Source organism: Panulirus ornatus, chromosome 50 (assembly GCF_036320965.1).
Source record: "Panulirus ornatus isolate Po-2019 chromosome 50, ASM3632096v1, whole genome shotgun sequence".
NCBI lineage: Eukaryota > Metazoa > Arthropoda > Malacostraca > Decapoda > Palinuridae > Panulirus > Panulirus ornatus.
Window position 1 is genome coordinate 8,709,571 of NC_092273.1, and position 16,577 is coordinate 8,726,147.

At 38.9% G+C, this 16,577-nt stretch overlaps 1 protein-coding gene and 1 long non-coding RNA gene across 9 annotated transcripts in view; one reads left to right on the top strand and one right to left on the bottom strand.

Moving 5' to 3' along the window:
- The first annotated feature begins 810 nt into the window (after nucleotides 1-810).
- LOC139764577 (uncharacterized) lies at nucleotides 811-10,400 on the top strand. Its single transcript, XR_011716408.1, has 4 exons — nucleotides 811-1,046; nucleotides 5,876-6,045; nucleotides 7,586-7,752; nucleotides 8,609-10,400. It is a non-coding gene; the product is annotated as an uncharacterized lncRNA (long non-coding RNA).
- The window catches only part of LOC139764574 (uncharacterized), a 396,710-nt gene continuing 390,371 nt past the window's right edge, over nucleotides 10,239-16,577 (bottom strand). For 7 of the 8 annotated variants that reach the window (XR_011716407.1, XM_071691377.1, XM_071691375.1 and 4 more), the window contains 4 exons: nucleotides 15,533-16,027; nucleotides 14,926-14,991; nucleotides 13,362-13,568; nucleotides 10,239-12,057 (listed from right to left, as the gene is read on the bottom strand). Coding sequence is in view for 7 of the 8 variants with exons in the window: in XM_071691377.1 (XP_071547478.1) it covers nucleotides 11,830-12,057; nucleotides 13,362-13,568; nucleotides 14,926-14,991; nucleotides 15,533-16,027 (996 nt within the window). In the remaining variant the exon portion in view is untranslated. The remainder of the gene's footprint in view (nucleotides 12,058-13,361; nucleotides 13,569-14,925; nucleotides 14,992-15,532; nucleotides 16,028-16,577) is intronic. The other variant, XM_071691378.1, reaches the window with a different exon arrangement.

A 16,577-nucleotide genomic window follows, 5' to 3' on the forward strand; every position in this document is an offset into this window, starting at 1 on the left:
AAACATAAGGCTTAATCTCTCTCTCTCTCTCTCTCTCTCTCTCTCTCTCTCTCTCTCTCTCTCTCTCTCTCTCTCTCTCTCTCTCTCTCTCTCTCTCTCAGAAGGAAAAGAAGAAGAAGAAGAAGAAGAAATTGAGCACTTGGAAGTCGGGTGTCATATTCGTCATTCACATTCACTCAAATATAGCACTACTTCATCAGTTTCACATTTTTATCAACTGAAACGTATGGCCAACTGGTAAGAAAAGTACCTTAATGTTTCGGAATAATCATCTTTAACCTTCTTCTTTCTCCTTTCGAGATTTTCACGAACAGACGAGGTTCGTCAGTTACGACTTCAGTTACAACACCGTCAGTGAGGTACTGTATGAGCGGAGATATAAGTATGTGTTACATGTTACCTCTCACACAAGTGTTTCTGTCAATTACACGTTAGGTTGGAAATTAATTAAAGCTTTGCTCCGTCAGTGTTCCGTTCACTATCACTACGTAGCGTTTAGTTAACACTCTAAGCAGTTTTGTGTTACGGATGCTTTACAGTTCTTTACACTGTCAGCAGACGAGAACAGACTCGACTATTTAACTTCAGGTCTGAAGCTTGTTATGCATATTAGCACAATGTGCTTGTGTTCCCTAACCAAATGGGTATGAATCCTTTTGTTTCATCAGCCGGACGTATCCACTCACACATCCACTCCTGTTAACGATGGCAGTTGGACTTAGAAAAAACCTTTTCCCGTTAATGAGCGAAAATATCACCTACATTATTTGAAAAGCCCGCCACACCTCCGAGGGTGCTGCCATCTGTGAGCACCTCCGCACAAACTTTGTTTACGTACAACTGGTGACCTGGTAACACAAGTTTTAAGGATTTTATTGATTAATTCGATATCAGAACTCTCAGATATATTCAGGTATTAAATTACTTGAAAGTGTTTACCACATATGTCAGACCAAAGCTAGAGTGTGCTTCACGAGGCTGGTCACCTTGCCTTAAGGAGCACAATGGTCTGGATGAGGAGGTACAGAGAAGAGCAACTGAAGATGGTACGTGAATTTTCATTGAGCTACAGTGAGAGGCTGAGTTCTACCATGGGGTTTAAGAGAGAGAGAAGGTGGTCATAATAACAGCCTTAGGTGTATGAATGAGTGGGATAATAATGACTAGGGTGTTCAGAAATACTGGTATAGTGTTTTGATGGTGCAGTGTGGGGGGGAAAAAGTAACCATTGAGACAGTGAATGTTGGCAGTTTACTTGGGTTTAGAAGGCTACAGACAGTTCAGGAGGCTGGGCTCCCCCGAGTGTAGTACTCTATCCATACCGTACAGTTAGTGTAATAAATAATTCCACTGAAGACATAAATATCTACCTTGATGTGTTTGCAGATTGTGTAAATGGCATGCTAGAAATAATAAGCAAAGATGTTTGTATTTTAACTTGCAAGGGGACCTAAACAAACTCCAAAGCTAGTTTGGTACATGATTAAATTCAATGCAAGCAAAAGTAACGAGGATGGGACACTGAAAGAAAAGCTGAACACGAATATTATCTTGCAGCAGATAAGCTTCATGATTTGGTGAGTGTGAGGGATTGGGAACCAACATCAACCCTAATTTGTCACCAGAGCCCCACGTTTGGAAAGTACAGATACATTGTCTTATGACAAATATGAGAACAATTCTCAAGTTCATGGCTAAGGAAATACTTTTAGCAAGCTGTTCATATCCTGTGTAAGGCAGTCAGTAAAGGTTTATATCGAGCATGAAGACTATGAAATCCTTTCATTTTAAGAAAACTTTTGAACACTCCTTGGTGAAACATGTTTGATCAAGTTAGGGATCTTCTGCATGATTTCATATGTTTTTAGAGTTGCAATCACATTATAGGTCCTAGGTAACGTTAATCTTGGCCTTTGGGACTTAGGTTAAGTTGCTGGTAAGACGGGACTTCCTTAATTCCTTAAACTGCTTCACTACCCTTGGAAACTCTCTGAATATGCATAGTGATCCAATAAGGTGTTGCAATATACATTTCAGCTAAAAGGTTCATCAACCTTGGAAACTTTCTGAATATGCTTTGTGATCCAGTAAGGTGTAATATACATTTCAACTAAAGGGCTGCAGTCAGAGTCATTGATTTTGGCGTCTTCATTTTAGGATTGGTTTTGCAGCCTCATGATTCTAATATATTTGTATTTCATGTTTCCCTGTTAACTTGTATATCATACTTTTTTTTAATTATACTTTGTCGCTTTCTCATACGTTAGCAAGGTAGCACAAGGAAACAGATGAAAGAAGGCCCAATCCACCCACATACACATGTATATACATACACGTCCACACACACACATATATACATACGTATACATCTCACCATATACATATATATACACACAACATTGTTATTTTTTTTATTTTGCTTTGTTGCTGTCTCCTGCGTTAGCGAGGTAGTGCAAGGAAACAGACGAAAGAATGGCCCAACCCACGCACATACTCATGTATATACATACACGTCCACACACGCAAATGTACATACCTATACATCTCAACGTATACATATATATATACACACACAGACATATACATATATACACATGTACATAATTCATACTGTCTGCCTTTATTCATTCCCATCGCCATCTCGCCACACATGAAATAACAACCCCCTCCCCCCTCATGTGTGCGAGGTAGCGCTAGGAAAAGACAACAAAGGCCCCATTTGTTCACACTCAGTCTCTAGCTGTCATGTAATAATGCACCGAAACCACAGCTCCCTTTCCACATCCAGGCCCCACAGAACTTTCCATGGTTTACCCCAGACGCTTCACATGCCCTGGTTCAATCCATTGACAGCACGTCGACCCCGGTATACCACATCGTTCCAATTCACTCTGTTCCTTGCATGCCTTTTACCCTCCTGCATGTTCAGGCCCCGATCACTCAAAATCTTTTTCACTCCATCTTTCCACCTCCTATTTGGTCTCCCGCTTCTCGTTCCCTCCACCTCTGACACACATATCCTCTTGGTCAATCTTTCCTCACTCATTCTCTCCATGTGACCAAACCATTTCAAAACACCCTCTTCTGCTCTCTCAACCACACTCTTTTTATTACCACACATCTCTCTTACCTTTCATTACTTACTCGATCAAACCATCTCACACCACATATTGTCCTCAAACATATCATTTCCGGCACATCACCCTCCTACGCACAACTCTATCCATAGCCCACGCCTCGCAGCCATACAACATTGTTGGAACCACTATTCCTTCAAACATACCCATTTTTGCATTCCGAGATAATGTTCTCGACTTCCACACATTCTTCAACACTCCCAGAACTTTTGCCCCCTCCCCCACCCTATGATTCACTTCCGCTTCCATGGTTCCATCCGCTACCAAGTCCACTCCCAGATATCTAAAACACTTCACTTCCTCCAGTTTTTCTCCATTCAAACTTACCTCCCAATTGACTTGACCCTTAACCCTACTGTACTTAATAACCTTGCTCTTATTCACATTTACTCTCAACTTTCTTCTTTTACACACTTTACCAAACTCAGTCACCAGCTTCTGCAGTTTCTCACATGAATCAGCCACCAGCGCTCTATCATCAGCAAACAACAACTGACTCACTTCCCAAGCTCTCTCATCCACAACAGACTGCATACTTGCCCCTCTTTTCAAAACTCTTGCATTCACCTCCCTAACAACCCCATCCATAAACAAATTAAACAACCATGGAGACATCACACACCCCTGCCACAAACCCACATTCACTGAGAACCAATCACTTTCCTCTCTTCCTACACGTACACATGCCTTACATCCTCGATAAAAACTTTTCACTGCTTCTAACAACTTGCCTCCCACACCATATATTCTTAATACCTTCCACAGGGAATCTCTATCAACTCTATCATATGCCTTCTCCAAATCCATAAATGCTACATACAAATCCATTTACTTTTCTAAGTATTTCTCACATACATTCCTCAAAGCAAATACCTGATCCACACATCCTCTACCACTTCTGAAACCACACTGCTCTTCCCCAATCTGATGCTCTGTACATGCCTTCACCCTCTCAATCAATACCCTCCCATATAATTTACCAGGAATACTCAACAAACTTATACCTCTGTAATTTGAGCACTCACCTTTGTCCCCTTTGCCTTTGTACAATGGCACTATGCAAGCATTACACCAATCCTCAGGCACCTCACCATGAATCATACATACATTAAATAACCTTACCAACCAGTCAACAACACAGTAACCCCCTTTTTTTTAAAAATTCCACTGCAGTACCATCCAAACCCGCTTCCTTGCCGGCTTTCACACAGACATCCTTCTTTCTTTCTTTCATACTATTCGCCATTTCCCGCATTAGCGAGGTAGCGTTAGGAACAGAGGACTGGGCCTTTGAGGGAATATCCTCATCTGGCCCCCTTCTCTGTTCCTTCTTTAGGAAAAAAAAAACAAAGGCCACATTTGTTCACACTCAGTCTGTAGTTGTCATGTATAATGCACAGAAACAACAGCTTCCTTTCCACATCCAGGCCCCACAAAACTTTCCATGGTTTTTACTCCAGAAGCTTCACATGCCCTGGTTCAATCCATTGACAGCACGTTGACCCCAGGTATACCACATCGTTCCAATTCACTCTATTCCTTGCATGCCTTTCACCCTCCTGCATGTTCAGGCCCCAATCACTCAAAATCTTTTTCACTCCATCTTTCCACCTCCAATTTGGTCTTCCACTTCTCCTTGTTCCCTCCACAACTGACACATATGTCCTCTTTGTCAATCTTTCCTTACTCATTCTCTCCATGTGACCAAACCATTTCAAAACACCCTCTTCTGTTCTTTCAACCACACTCTTTTTATTACCACACATATCTCTTACCTTTTATTACTTACTCGATCAAACCACCTCACACCACATATTGTCCTCAAACATCTCATTTCTAGCACATCCACCCTCCTCCGCACAACTCTATCTATATCCCACGCCTCGCAACCATATATCATTGTTGGAACCACTATTCCTTCAAACATACCCATTTTTTCTTTTCAAGATAACGTTCTCGACTTCCACGCATTCTTCAACGCTCCCAGAACTTTCGCCCCCTCCCCCACCCAATGATTCACTTCTGCTTCCATGGTTCCATCCACTGCCAAATCCACTCCCAGATATCTAAAACACTTCACTTCCTCCAGCTTTTCTCCATTCAAACTTACCTCCCAGTTGACTTGTCCCTCAACCCTACTGTACCTAATAACCTTGCTCTTATTCACATTTACTCTCAGCTTTTTTTTCTTTCACACACTTTACCAAACACAGTCACCAACTTCTGCAGTTTCTCACCCGAATCAGCCACCAGCGCTGTATCATCAGTGAACAACAACTGACTCACTTCCCAAGCTCTCTAATCCACAACAGACTGCATACTTGCCCCTTTTTCCAACACTCTTGCATTCACCTCCCTAACAACCCCATCCATAAACAAATTAAACAACCAGGAGACATCACGCACCCCTGCTGCAAACCAACATTCACTGAGAACCAATCACTTACCTCTCTTCCTACACGTACACATGCCTTACATCCTCAATAAAAACTTTTCACTGCTTCTAACAACTTACCTCTCACACCATGTATTCTTAATACCTTCCACAGAGCAGCTCTATCAACTCTATCATATGCCTTCTCCAGATCCAGAAATGCTACATACAAATCCATTTGCTTTTCTAAGTATTTCTCAGATACATTCTTCAAAGCAAACACCTGATCCACACATCCTTTACCACTTCTGAAACCACATTGCTCTATTTCATGTATTTATTCTCTTTTTTCATTTGTTTCCAGATCATTTATGTCTCTCATTGCCATGAAGTGCTGGCACACCTTGATGCCTTTACCAGATGCAGGGGAGTTGGAGCTCGAGATATCGCCAAGAGAGACCATGTTCCGAGATGAGAGACACACCATCAGACCATGAGATCAATAAATAATTGCTGGTCGAAGTTCATGCCCAGGTTGGTGTGTATATTATACTTCATACTAACTTATATTTAGCCCCATGGGCATGACCGAGGCGAGATCATTGATATTGATGGTGTGACCTTTGATCTGACCCTTACAATCAGGTCAGTTTCAGTGAACATGACCAAATTAGACATCATTTTTATTCCCTGCAGTATAAAAGATAAGTGGTCAACCCTTCAGTCATATCATTACCATATTTCTTTAAGACAAGTTTTGTACTGCTAATTATAATGCCTCATGAATTGCACATATATATATCATTGTAGTTTTCCATGAATTCATAGTGTTGTTTTGCTCAAGCATCATACTATCATACGTTCATGCTCATCTAAGAGTGAAAGCCCTTACAGTCTTCACTAAAAGTTAAGGCATGAGCTGAAAATACAAAATTTTTATGGTTGAGCCACTTAAAAAATGTAATCAACACTTACCAACATAATTGATGCTTTTGTTACATTCCTTTTCCTCTTGATGCAGTCATGTAGCCTGAAGAGAATGCTCTCAGCAAGGTTCTTAAAATTGTTCTAGCTAAAACTACCCCATAGCTGCTCAATTGCTACCTCAAGATTTGGTAGAGATCAATGCCATATCAAATAGTTGTTGCTTCACAGTGGACCACAAGTTTTCAGTTGGGTTTAAGTCAGGGTTGATTCCAGACCACTCCTTGAAATAATTCATCTCTATCATCCAGCCACTGTGTAGCAGACCTCACAGTGTGGCATAGAGCCTCATCCTGCATAAATATTTTTGCCTTTGTACTTTCAGATGAAACAGGTCAATAATAAGTATATAAGTTAACTACATTGGTTTACTCATTTTTTTGGGTAAGATTACCAATTCAGCAACACCATAGTAGCTGAAACAGGTCCAAACAATAAGCGAAGCAGGATGTTACAATCTTTTCTGTGTATTGTGGCAGGTGCGGGACCGAGTAGGGTGGCCTTCTGGTGTTTCCAGTCATAGTTAATGTTGACACGTTACTCCACAGCATGGTTCTCTTTATTTTCTGGTCCCGAAAAATATATTTTGTGCAAAAACTCTATCATTTATCCTTCTGGGTGGCAGTCAATAGATTTACATCATGCACAAAAACTATGAAATCCTATTATGAAATAACTTGAACACTCCTTAGCGAGACATGTTAGACCAATTTAGGGTTCTTCTGCTTGCTTTCAGGTTCTTTTAAGAGTGGTCAGGCCTTAACTTCTCTTGCAGTCACTTTACTAGGAGACATTAATCTTGGTCGTTTTGACTTGGGATGAGGAACTGGTAAAATGGACTCCCCTAATTCCTTAGACCACTTCACCAACTGTTGAACACTTTCAGAATATGCATTGTGATCCATTAAGGTGGTGTCATATATAATTCAACTAAAAGGCTCAACTCCACTGCGGTCAGTCATTGCTTTTGGCATCTTTTTTTTTTTTTTTTTACAGCCTTTGATTTTAGCATATTCTTAATTCATACTTCCTAGTTAACTTATTTATTTGTTTGCTTTATCCGGCATTTTCTTTTTTCATTTGTTTACAGATCATTCATGCATATTATTGTCATGAATTACTGGCAGACCCTGATGACTGTACCAGATGCTGGGGAGTTGTTGGAAGTATTGTCAAGAGAAACCATGTTCTGAGATGAGAGAAAGACCTCCAGACTATGATATTGATACATTACTGTTGGACAAAGTTCATGCCCAGGTTTGTGTTTGTTTCATATTTCATGCTAACACCTGAGCATATTATAGGTGCGATCCTTGACCTGACTTATACAATTAGTTCAGTTTCAGCAAGTATGAACAAATCAGACATCATAGTTAAACCATCCATTATGAAAGTTAAAGCATGAGCTGAAAATAAGAAATTTTTTATGGTTAAGTTGCTTAAAAATATGCAGTTAACTCTTACCAACATAAATGATATTTTGTTACATTCCATTCCTCTTGATGCAGTTTTGTAGCCTGTTAGGAATGCTGTCAACAAGATTTTTGAGTAACTCTGGGGAAACTATCCCATAGCTACTTAATTGCTACCACAAGCTTTAGTAAAGAGTACATGACCATATCACTTTGTCATTGCTTCACAATGGACCTCAGGTTTTCAATTGGGTTTAGGTCGTGGCTGTTTCCTGACCAGTCCTTGAAATAATTCAGTTCTTTAATTCTGCCACTGTGTAACAGACTTAGGAATGTGGCAGGGAGCCCCATCCTGCTTAAGTATTTTTGCCATTAAACTCAAAACAATCGGGTAAATGGTCTGTAATTAAATAAGTACGCTACATGGTTCACTTGCACATTTTTGGGTAAATTACAAAATCAACAACATAGCTGAAATGGCCCAAAACCGTAAAAGAAGGAGGGTATTACATATCCTTAGAACTGACATAATCAAGATAAGAATTTTGATGATTATAATCATCACGAGCCAAAAAACCATAAAAAATAATCTTAATTTTGTCTATGCAGTAGGTACAAGCAGGACCCACTATATGGGGAGCAGCAGATTGCTTGGCCTTACCTATATTTTCCACTTATCTACATTCTTTTTCTTGTTGCAGGTATAGCCAAACATTAGTGTGCTTGTCGCCATCATAAGAACTCGTAATGATGATCATATTTGATAAATCATAGCGAAATGGAGGAGCATCACATCATGAGCATGATTATAAGCTCATCAGTATTGCAGCAGCAGTCACTGCTCATTTGGCTGATGGAGCCACAAGCCTACAAAGCTTCTCTGGATTGTGTGCAAATGAGACTGCAGTTTGACTTCTTAATTGTAAAAGTTTGAAAAAGGATAAAATTGATGGGGAATAATCACAAGCCAAAAAACTGACTGCTTACACAGACATAGTTTTTTGTCAATAATCGTGTATTACTATTTGGTCTGGAGTTTAATGCCAGATAAAGAGCATGAGCATCACAGCAAAAAATGTATGCAGGTTAGTAGGATTACAGGAGCAAACTCATACTCTAGCTGAAACACACACAAGCTTGCTGCAAGGCTACTGTGGAGAGAGAATGTGAGCAAATGCAGCTGCAGTTACTATGTTCCTGCTGCTACCTTGCTACACAAAATGGTGACTTCATGAAAAACTATATTTTTACCAGTAAAGCAAAGTCAGGTATGTTTTATGTAAAGGCCTGTCTACACGAGCGGGCCTGATCGGCGGGTTTACCCGTTAACGGGCAAATTCATGCGGGCCTGCCCGTGAATGTTGTCCACACGACCGAAGTGATGAACAGCCAGGCCTGCCCGATGATGTTGCCAGTAGCGGGTGGAGTGCGGTACGAGAACCATGGTGCCTAGCATTGTCAAGAAAAAGATTTTGTGCTGTATGATAATAGCTTTGTGGCTCAAGAAGAAAAAGAAGAAAAGGATATGGTGTAAAGATTGGTTAAAGAAAAGAAGTATGTTTGGAAGCACTGCAACAATACTTCATGAACTACAAAGTAGTGAGGAACACGACTTCAGAAATTACCTGAGGATGAGTGTAAGCACTTTTTACATCTTGTTATCAAAGATGGAGCCATACATAGTGAAGAAGGACACAGTTATGAGAAACAGCATTACAGCAGAAGCTCGTCTGGAAGCAACTCTGCGATTTTTAGCAAGTGGGCCTAGTTATTCAGCTTCACATTCCATAAACATGGATTCTTACGATAAAGGTCAATCAAAGTACTAGTAAGTGCTTTAGACCAAAAAATTGTTGGTGGCTCACTGGAGTTATCCTGGGCTGCCATCTTTAAATGTTCACTGTGCTACTATGCCGTTGGATGTAGGCCAGCTGTGGGTTCACGATATTATCTTGCACCTGGCAGGGTAGAAACTCCAGCTACCGGGCACCATATCAGTGATTTCGCTCAGAGGGCTTTCAGGCAATTTGATCGTTTGCCCATCAAATATGCCCGTTAACGGGCAAGCCCACCGATCAGGCCCGCTCGTGTAGACAGGCCCTAAGTATAAAATACAGTTGGATAATGTACTGGTTTTTATGTAGTGGATGTAAAAGTTTTTACTTAGGTCAATAATTTGCTGCTTTTTGAGATTTCTAACAGAAGGGAAAAATAAGGATATATATTTGTTTTAAATGAAAACTAAAACCATTAATCAAAATTCAGGATACTGACCCATGGTAGAATACCAGAACCTGAAGTACAGTTTTAGGTTAAAATTAAACCATAAAATCAATATGTTTTATATTTGGTTAGGATAACAACAGCCAATTACAAATTCTATTTACAAGTCAGTGAATACAAACAAGTTTTAATGAAACTATATTTCTGATTTACTTTAAATAAGTATTTCAATGTTTATTTTATTTGGCACTATACAAATTATTTACAGTATTTTGTTACTTTTCTGCTTACCTGCATACGCTGGATAAAAACAACAATCATGAGCTAGTTTTCCACAAAACATCTTGAGTACTTAATGTGTTAAATAAATTACAAGAAAAATAAAAAAATGAAAATGATAGCAAAGTTGGAAAAGGTAAAAATGATGGGAAAAACCACAAGCCCAAAACTGACCGTATAAACATACACACACTTTTTCTTAAATAATCATGCATCGCAATCTGGTTTGGAGTTTACCATAAAAATGTATTAACTAATAAACTCAGTGTTGTTCCTTTCAAAACTGACCATTAAAAGAAATCTTGGTATGAAAAAATACTTCAGTATGTCATGCATATAAAAATTGATAAATGAATTTAGCACTTCACTTCATATTCTTAATGTCAATTCTCATGGAAATTAATGACCATATTCATTTAGGCTTCCTCCAAACCAAAGTCATTCCAAATGTCTACTCTGACTAATTCTGGTCATCTATACCTACCTAAGTTTTATCTCTGAAAGTGTTTTGATGGGAAGCTCTCATGTGTAACGGTAAAAGAAAAATACTTCTGCATACATTGAACAAAAGCAAATTTTTTTTCTACAAACAGTTGTACCATACACAAGTCCAATTGCATCCCAAAACACTACCAGAGAAAATACTCAGGTGAATGGCAACTACAGACCATCTTCTCACAACTTACATATTATATTAGCAAAACACTTTTCAAAATACCTTTTAACCTGGTAAGATGGTACAAACATTTCTAACATACTTTAAACCACGATCTCATAAGACAAACTTAAGTTGGTATTCCAAATCCTTGTCATGTTGTCAGTCACTGTGATACTTTTGGTCAACCATTGTACTGGTTTAAAAAGCACAGATCAATTAGTTTCAGTAGATACGGCACTTTCACACCAATGATACATAGGGCTTGTTTATGTGGGAAGACTCGATAACATGAAAACATTTATAATTGGTAAATGCAGAGGTAAGACAAGACATGAGCATAAACAACTGTTGGTGGTCGACCAGAGTTGCCAAATCTGTAATGCCACTGAAAGAATTAATTTAAATGGTCCTTCAAGTATTTTACTTAATAGGACAACTTAGCATAAATTATTGCTCTCAGTGGTAAGGCAGAGTTTCTGAAAAAAAAGGTTCCTTCGATGGAGGTTTTCATATCCACAGCTGAACCAATTTTGAACTCGTAATGATGTGGAAAATACTAATTGCATAACAACAGTGAATTCACCTCAGACAACAGGAAAGGTTTCCATATTAGACAAAATACAAAACTAACATTCTGAAAACCTCCAAATAAAGATGCCTTTCATGGCAACAGACCAACATTCCTCTTGATAGTTCCAAGGTCATGGACGGGGTGGTTGATTAAGGGCCACTAACAAGTCCCAGGTGCATCTGTCACACTGATTAGAGAGAGGTAGGTGTGCCTCTGTGCAGAGGGCGTGAAACAACACTCCTGCCAGGGTACACTCTTGACCGGTCTTGGGTGACAATAACAGGTGTGGAACAACGGCCATCAGTTGCCACTGTGACTAGGCCAATGGTAAAGGAACCAGCTAGTGGAAGTCCTGTTACCAATGCTTTTGTGCGGTGTGGAGATCTCACATGCTGTACAACTCGTCCACCCACTAGCACCTGTATAATAAAGTTATGATAGTTAATCTAGACCACAAGGAAACTACATACACAGCATTTGTGGATGGGAATAATGGAATTTCAAATAGTTTTAAAAACTGATATATAAAACATGATTGGTGTTACTGGAGTACAGTCTTGTCAAAGAAATTCGCACTATAAAGAAGCCCATACATGTTTCCCTGCTACTGGACCCTTTGAAAAGGTCCTGGGTAACATCAGAGGAATCTTTTGTAGAAAGTTGTTGAGGTAATTATAAATAAAACAACTGGGCTCTTGCAAATTAATGATACATATGGATGTAGGTGTCATAAGGACACCATTGCATAGTTTAACACTGGCAACTTATTAGACAGTGGTCAGAATGTGTGACCAGACAGGATATCTGCTAGAATGACATCAAAGGCTCTATATACACTAACTGCTCATGCCTCTAAGGATGCTATCCTACAAATCAGATAAGGCACACTGAGGATATGTAAAAGAATAATAAGTGTGATCCTTATGTTATTCACTCGATAATTTTTTTTGAGTACGACACCACTTCTTGTACATAATCTACTTTAGTACTTAAAGATATTTCAAGATGGCTGAAGGTGGAATGGAACAAATGAAATATCTCAGGAATGATATGGGTAATACAGTGGTCATGTATGGATGTGAAATGCAAACTTATACGGGAAAGATTAAATTGGGTAGAGAGAGAGAGCAGTAGCAAGAGCACAGTTTGACAATTTTTGTAGTCTAGGTGGAATCAGAACTGAGAATAAAGATGCAGAGAGATTAGGTCAATGTAAAGGTGCACTGATGGAAGTCTAAGGATGGTATGGCCAAGAATGTTTGGCAGATGACATGTTGGTCAAAGTAGAGGGAACATGGAGGAGAGAAAGACCACAGCGAAGGTATATAGATGCAGTGATAGAACCACTTAGTGTTAGGTAATATTTCTTATGAAGATGCTAGAAAAATGATTTGGGATTAAATGTAATATAAGCATTTCGAGTATGAAGGTGGTATGACTAGAGCTGTTGTTTTCATTTGGAGAATCAACTTACCATATTATGTAAGGTGAAAATATAAGCAATTTTTTATGCATGGAAATTAATGTTTCACATTAACAAGTCAGCATGGGTTAAGAGGTTTTACATACCTGCTCCACATCACTGAATTGGTAATGAAGTAATGATAATTAAGTGTATACATGCAAAGATAAAAAGAATGCATGAGAGAATCCTGTACAGACTTGATATGTGACCTGTAATTACAAAATATTAGTTAATAATAACATTGTATCCAAACTGTACCTGAAACCCTGCAACGCAGTCATGTTCTAGGGGAGCCCAAGCGATGACCACCCCATCTACACCAACCCTACGTGTAATATGGAGACCTTGTGGTCGTGGCACACATGTTGCTTCTACTTCTGAGGATATGTTACCCAAAGGTGATCTTTCTCGCCATTCAGGTGCTGAAGCACAATCCACAGCAGCATCTAATGGAGCCACACCAGTCTAAAGGGACAAAATTTACTGTGATTTAACAATCAAATCAAAAATGCATAATGGTGAAAAAGTATTTTATGTTCACTTGCTAACTGCATTCCTGTTTAACCATCCATCAACGCATAATCTGCTGAAATAAGTTTCAGGATCAACATAAAGGGAGGCTACAAAAAACTTAATATTACATTTCCTCATCAAGGTATGATGTGTCTTAAAATTACAGTGAACTTCTGTAATATTAAAATAAAGGCAGGATTAAGGTTGGGTAGTTAGTAGTTACAAATTACAATCCTAGTAATGCCTCCACCACCAATGATGTGTAAGATTTTCTTTATAATGTACTACAAAATTATATACACTAACATGGAGATGTTCTATACACAAAATCATTACTGTTAAACTGTTGTATCCCCGAATATGTATTTCAAGTGACATGCTTAGATCTCAAAAATTCTTCAACTAAAACTTTGTCCATCCTATGATAAAGCTGATCAGTTAAAACAAGTCCTACAGAAGAAATATTTTCAAGCTCCTATTAGTTTTCCGTAACTAAAACAAAGATGAATGAATCCCTTGAGGCTTATCATGCTCAATAATGTAAAAGTCAACACAATCGTTTCCACATTGGAAGGGCTTGAGACAGTTAAATGCTCGTACTTATCATGATATAATTTGATATCTGTATCTCTGATGCCTGTTCTCTTTGGGAACTCAAGGGGGTAGCCATGGCAAAAGTCTCCATAACTGCTGAACTCCAAGTATTGCTCAGTAGCCTTCAGTGCCTCACCCTTAATAGGCCATTGCTTAGGGTAACTCTAGCATAGTGTTTTCAAAGGCTCCTTCCTGCCTAAAGTTCCCACTTAATACTTTTATCTAAATTCCCTACCTACTATTTGTAACTATTGCTCCTACCGTTTTGCTAAAAGGCATGAGTAGCGCATAGTGCTCACCAAAAGAAAATCCAGTTATGAAGAGTGTGCTGTATGACTTAAATGTTGTCAAGTGTTATGTATTGCAAGAAGAGAGTGAATGGTTGTGGACAGAGTGCCAGCAGTCCATATGTGGATAAGCAGCAATTAAAAATAGCTACCTAGGTCAAAGGAGCGTAACTTGACAACTACTTCAATGCTAACTACGCAGCCATGACAAACCCTCCCATTACCCAGTCGGGTAGTACCGGTAATTTACCTCCACAGAACTGATTATTGTGTAGGAAGAAACATGTGCTGTAATACAACTATTCAAAATTGAATGGCCTTTAAAAGTTAAACAAACACCAATCCCCTGGTGCCAAGAGTGAATTAGGCTTTAAAACTTTAACTCCTGCATTGAAAAACGTAATCTGGACATACGTATTAATACTTACAACCATGCGCTTGATCTTGCGAGCATCTGAGAGGAATCTAGTTGGCCGTTCTTTTCTAGTCGAGTCCTGGAATACAGTTGTCTGCTATGTACCAATATTTAAGTGCTTTCTAAATTTTCAAGAAAATTTTTGTATACGATAATTTCAACATCTCGTGGCATGAGTAATTCCTTTGATGAGACTGATAATGCATTTGCTATTGTTAGATTTTGTGATGAGATTCAATATACTCTAAAATAACCTGGTCTCATTAATTTTGTTTCAAGAGATATGCACTGAAAGAAGACTAAGGATATCATGAACAAGGAAATTTTTTGTTTTACCAATATTCTGAACCTAGCATGCCAAAAGTACATTTCCTGAAAGGCAATCCAGTCTCATTTTGGGTAATCTAATTCACTAAAGAAGCTGTAATGAACTAACTGATGGTAAGAAAGCTGACTAGGAAATAATATATACTGCAATAAATAGCTATGACTGTCAAAATAGAAGACTAATTTTACATTCTGGATAATCTGTTGCATCTAGAAATACCAGTAAGCAGGAGCATTATTACCATGTTTGAGAACTTGAAATAAGAAGAAACAGTATGAAAGAAATGGTCAACCTTTCTGCCAACGGGTTTTGATGGAGTAGAAGTCGCCACAGGCTTCAATACACATGTAGATTTTGGTGGAGTGGACTTTACTTCCTGCTTAGGCACTGGTGAAAGATTAGCCATTTGCAAGGGCTCTGATACAGCTTCTACCTTTTGCTCAGGAACTGGCAAGGTGTTTGCCTGTGTCTCGGCTTGTGGCACTGGTTTTGCCATTTGTACAGGAACCAAAGATGGTTTAACCATTTGCGTGGGCACAGGGACAGGTTTTGCCTCAGGCTTGGTTATAAGTGCAGATTTTTTTGCACTGGGCACAGAAGAGGGCAAATACCGTGGTATGCGAGACTTTCTACGCTGAGCCAATGATGAAGGAGAGCCTTGGCAGGTCACGTGACTAGAGGACTCCAACCCATTATGAGAAGGAGCTAATAAGGTGTCAGATTCAAGGGTCACGCGACTAGATGGCTCGATCCCATTCAAGATGGCAGATTGAGTCAAGGAAGCCATCTGGAGGGTAAGAACAGAGGGCATTGAAAATCTCTTTAGAAAGCACTGTTCAGTGTCATAGTTTCTGAAAATTATTGGTTGTTAATGAAAATGGAAAAAACCTTATGCATGAGGTAATTATGTTTTAAAGTGAAGAGAGTATTTATATAAGTGATGTTTATGTAAACTATGACCGCTGAACAGTAGGTACATTTTCATGAAAAGGCTAAAGTTTTCAAATTCAGATTATGCAAGAGTACTGCTTGGAGAAACAAAGGCAGTTGTAGATACCGTATAACCCAAAGATAAACAAAAATCTAAAAGAATTAAGATATTACATGCAGAAGAAAAACCAACTCTACAGCTGCTTACATACAATGGTTATTCTCCCTAAGCTTCTTACAAAGGCACAATTCTTACATGTTAGTTGCCTAGTCCATTTATGTTTAATTCCCAGCACCAAAGTTTACCCAAATATCTACAAAGCTGATGTTCTATATCCAGTAAAAAGAGGAAATCAATTATAACAGACAGACAGCTCCTTTAGGACTAGTCTAACAGACTACTTTTT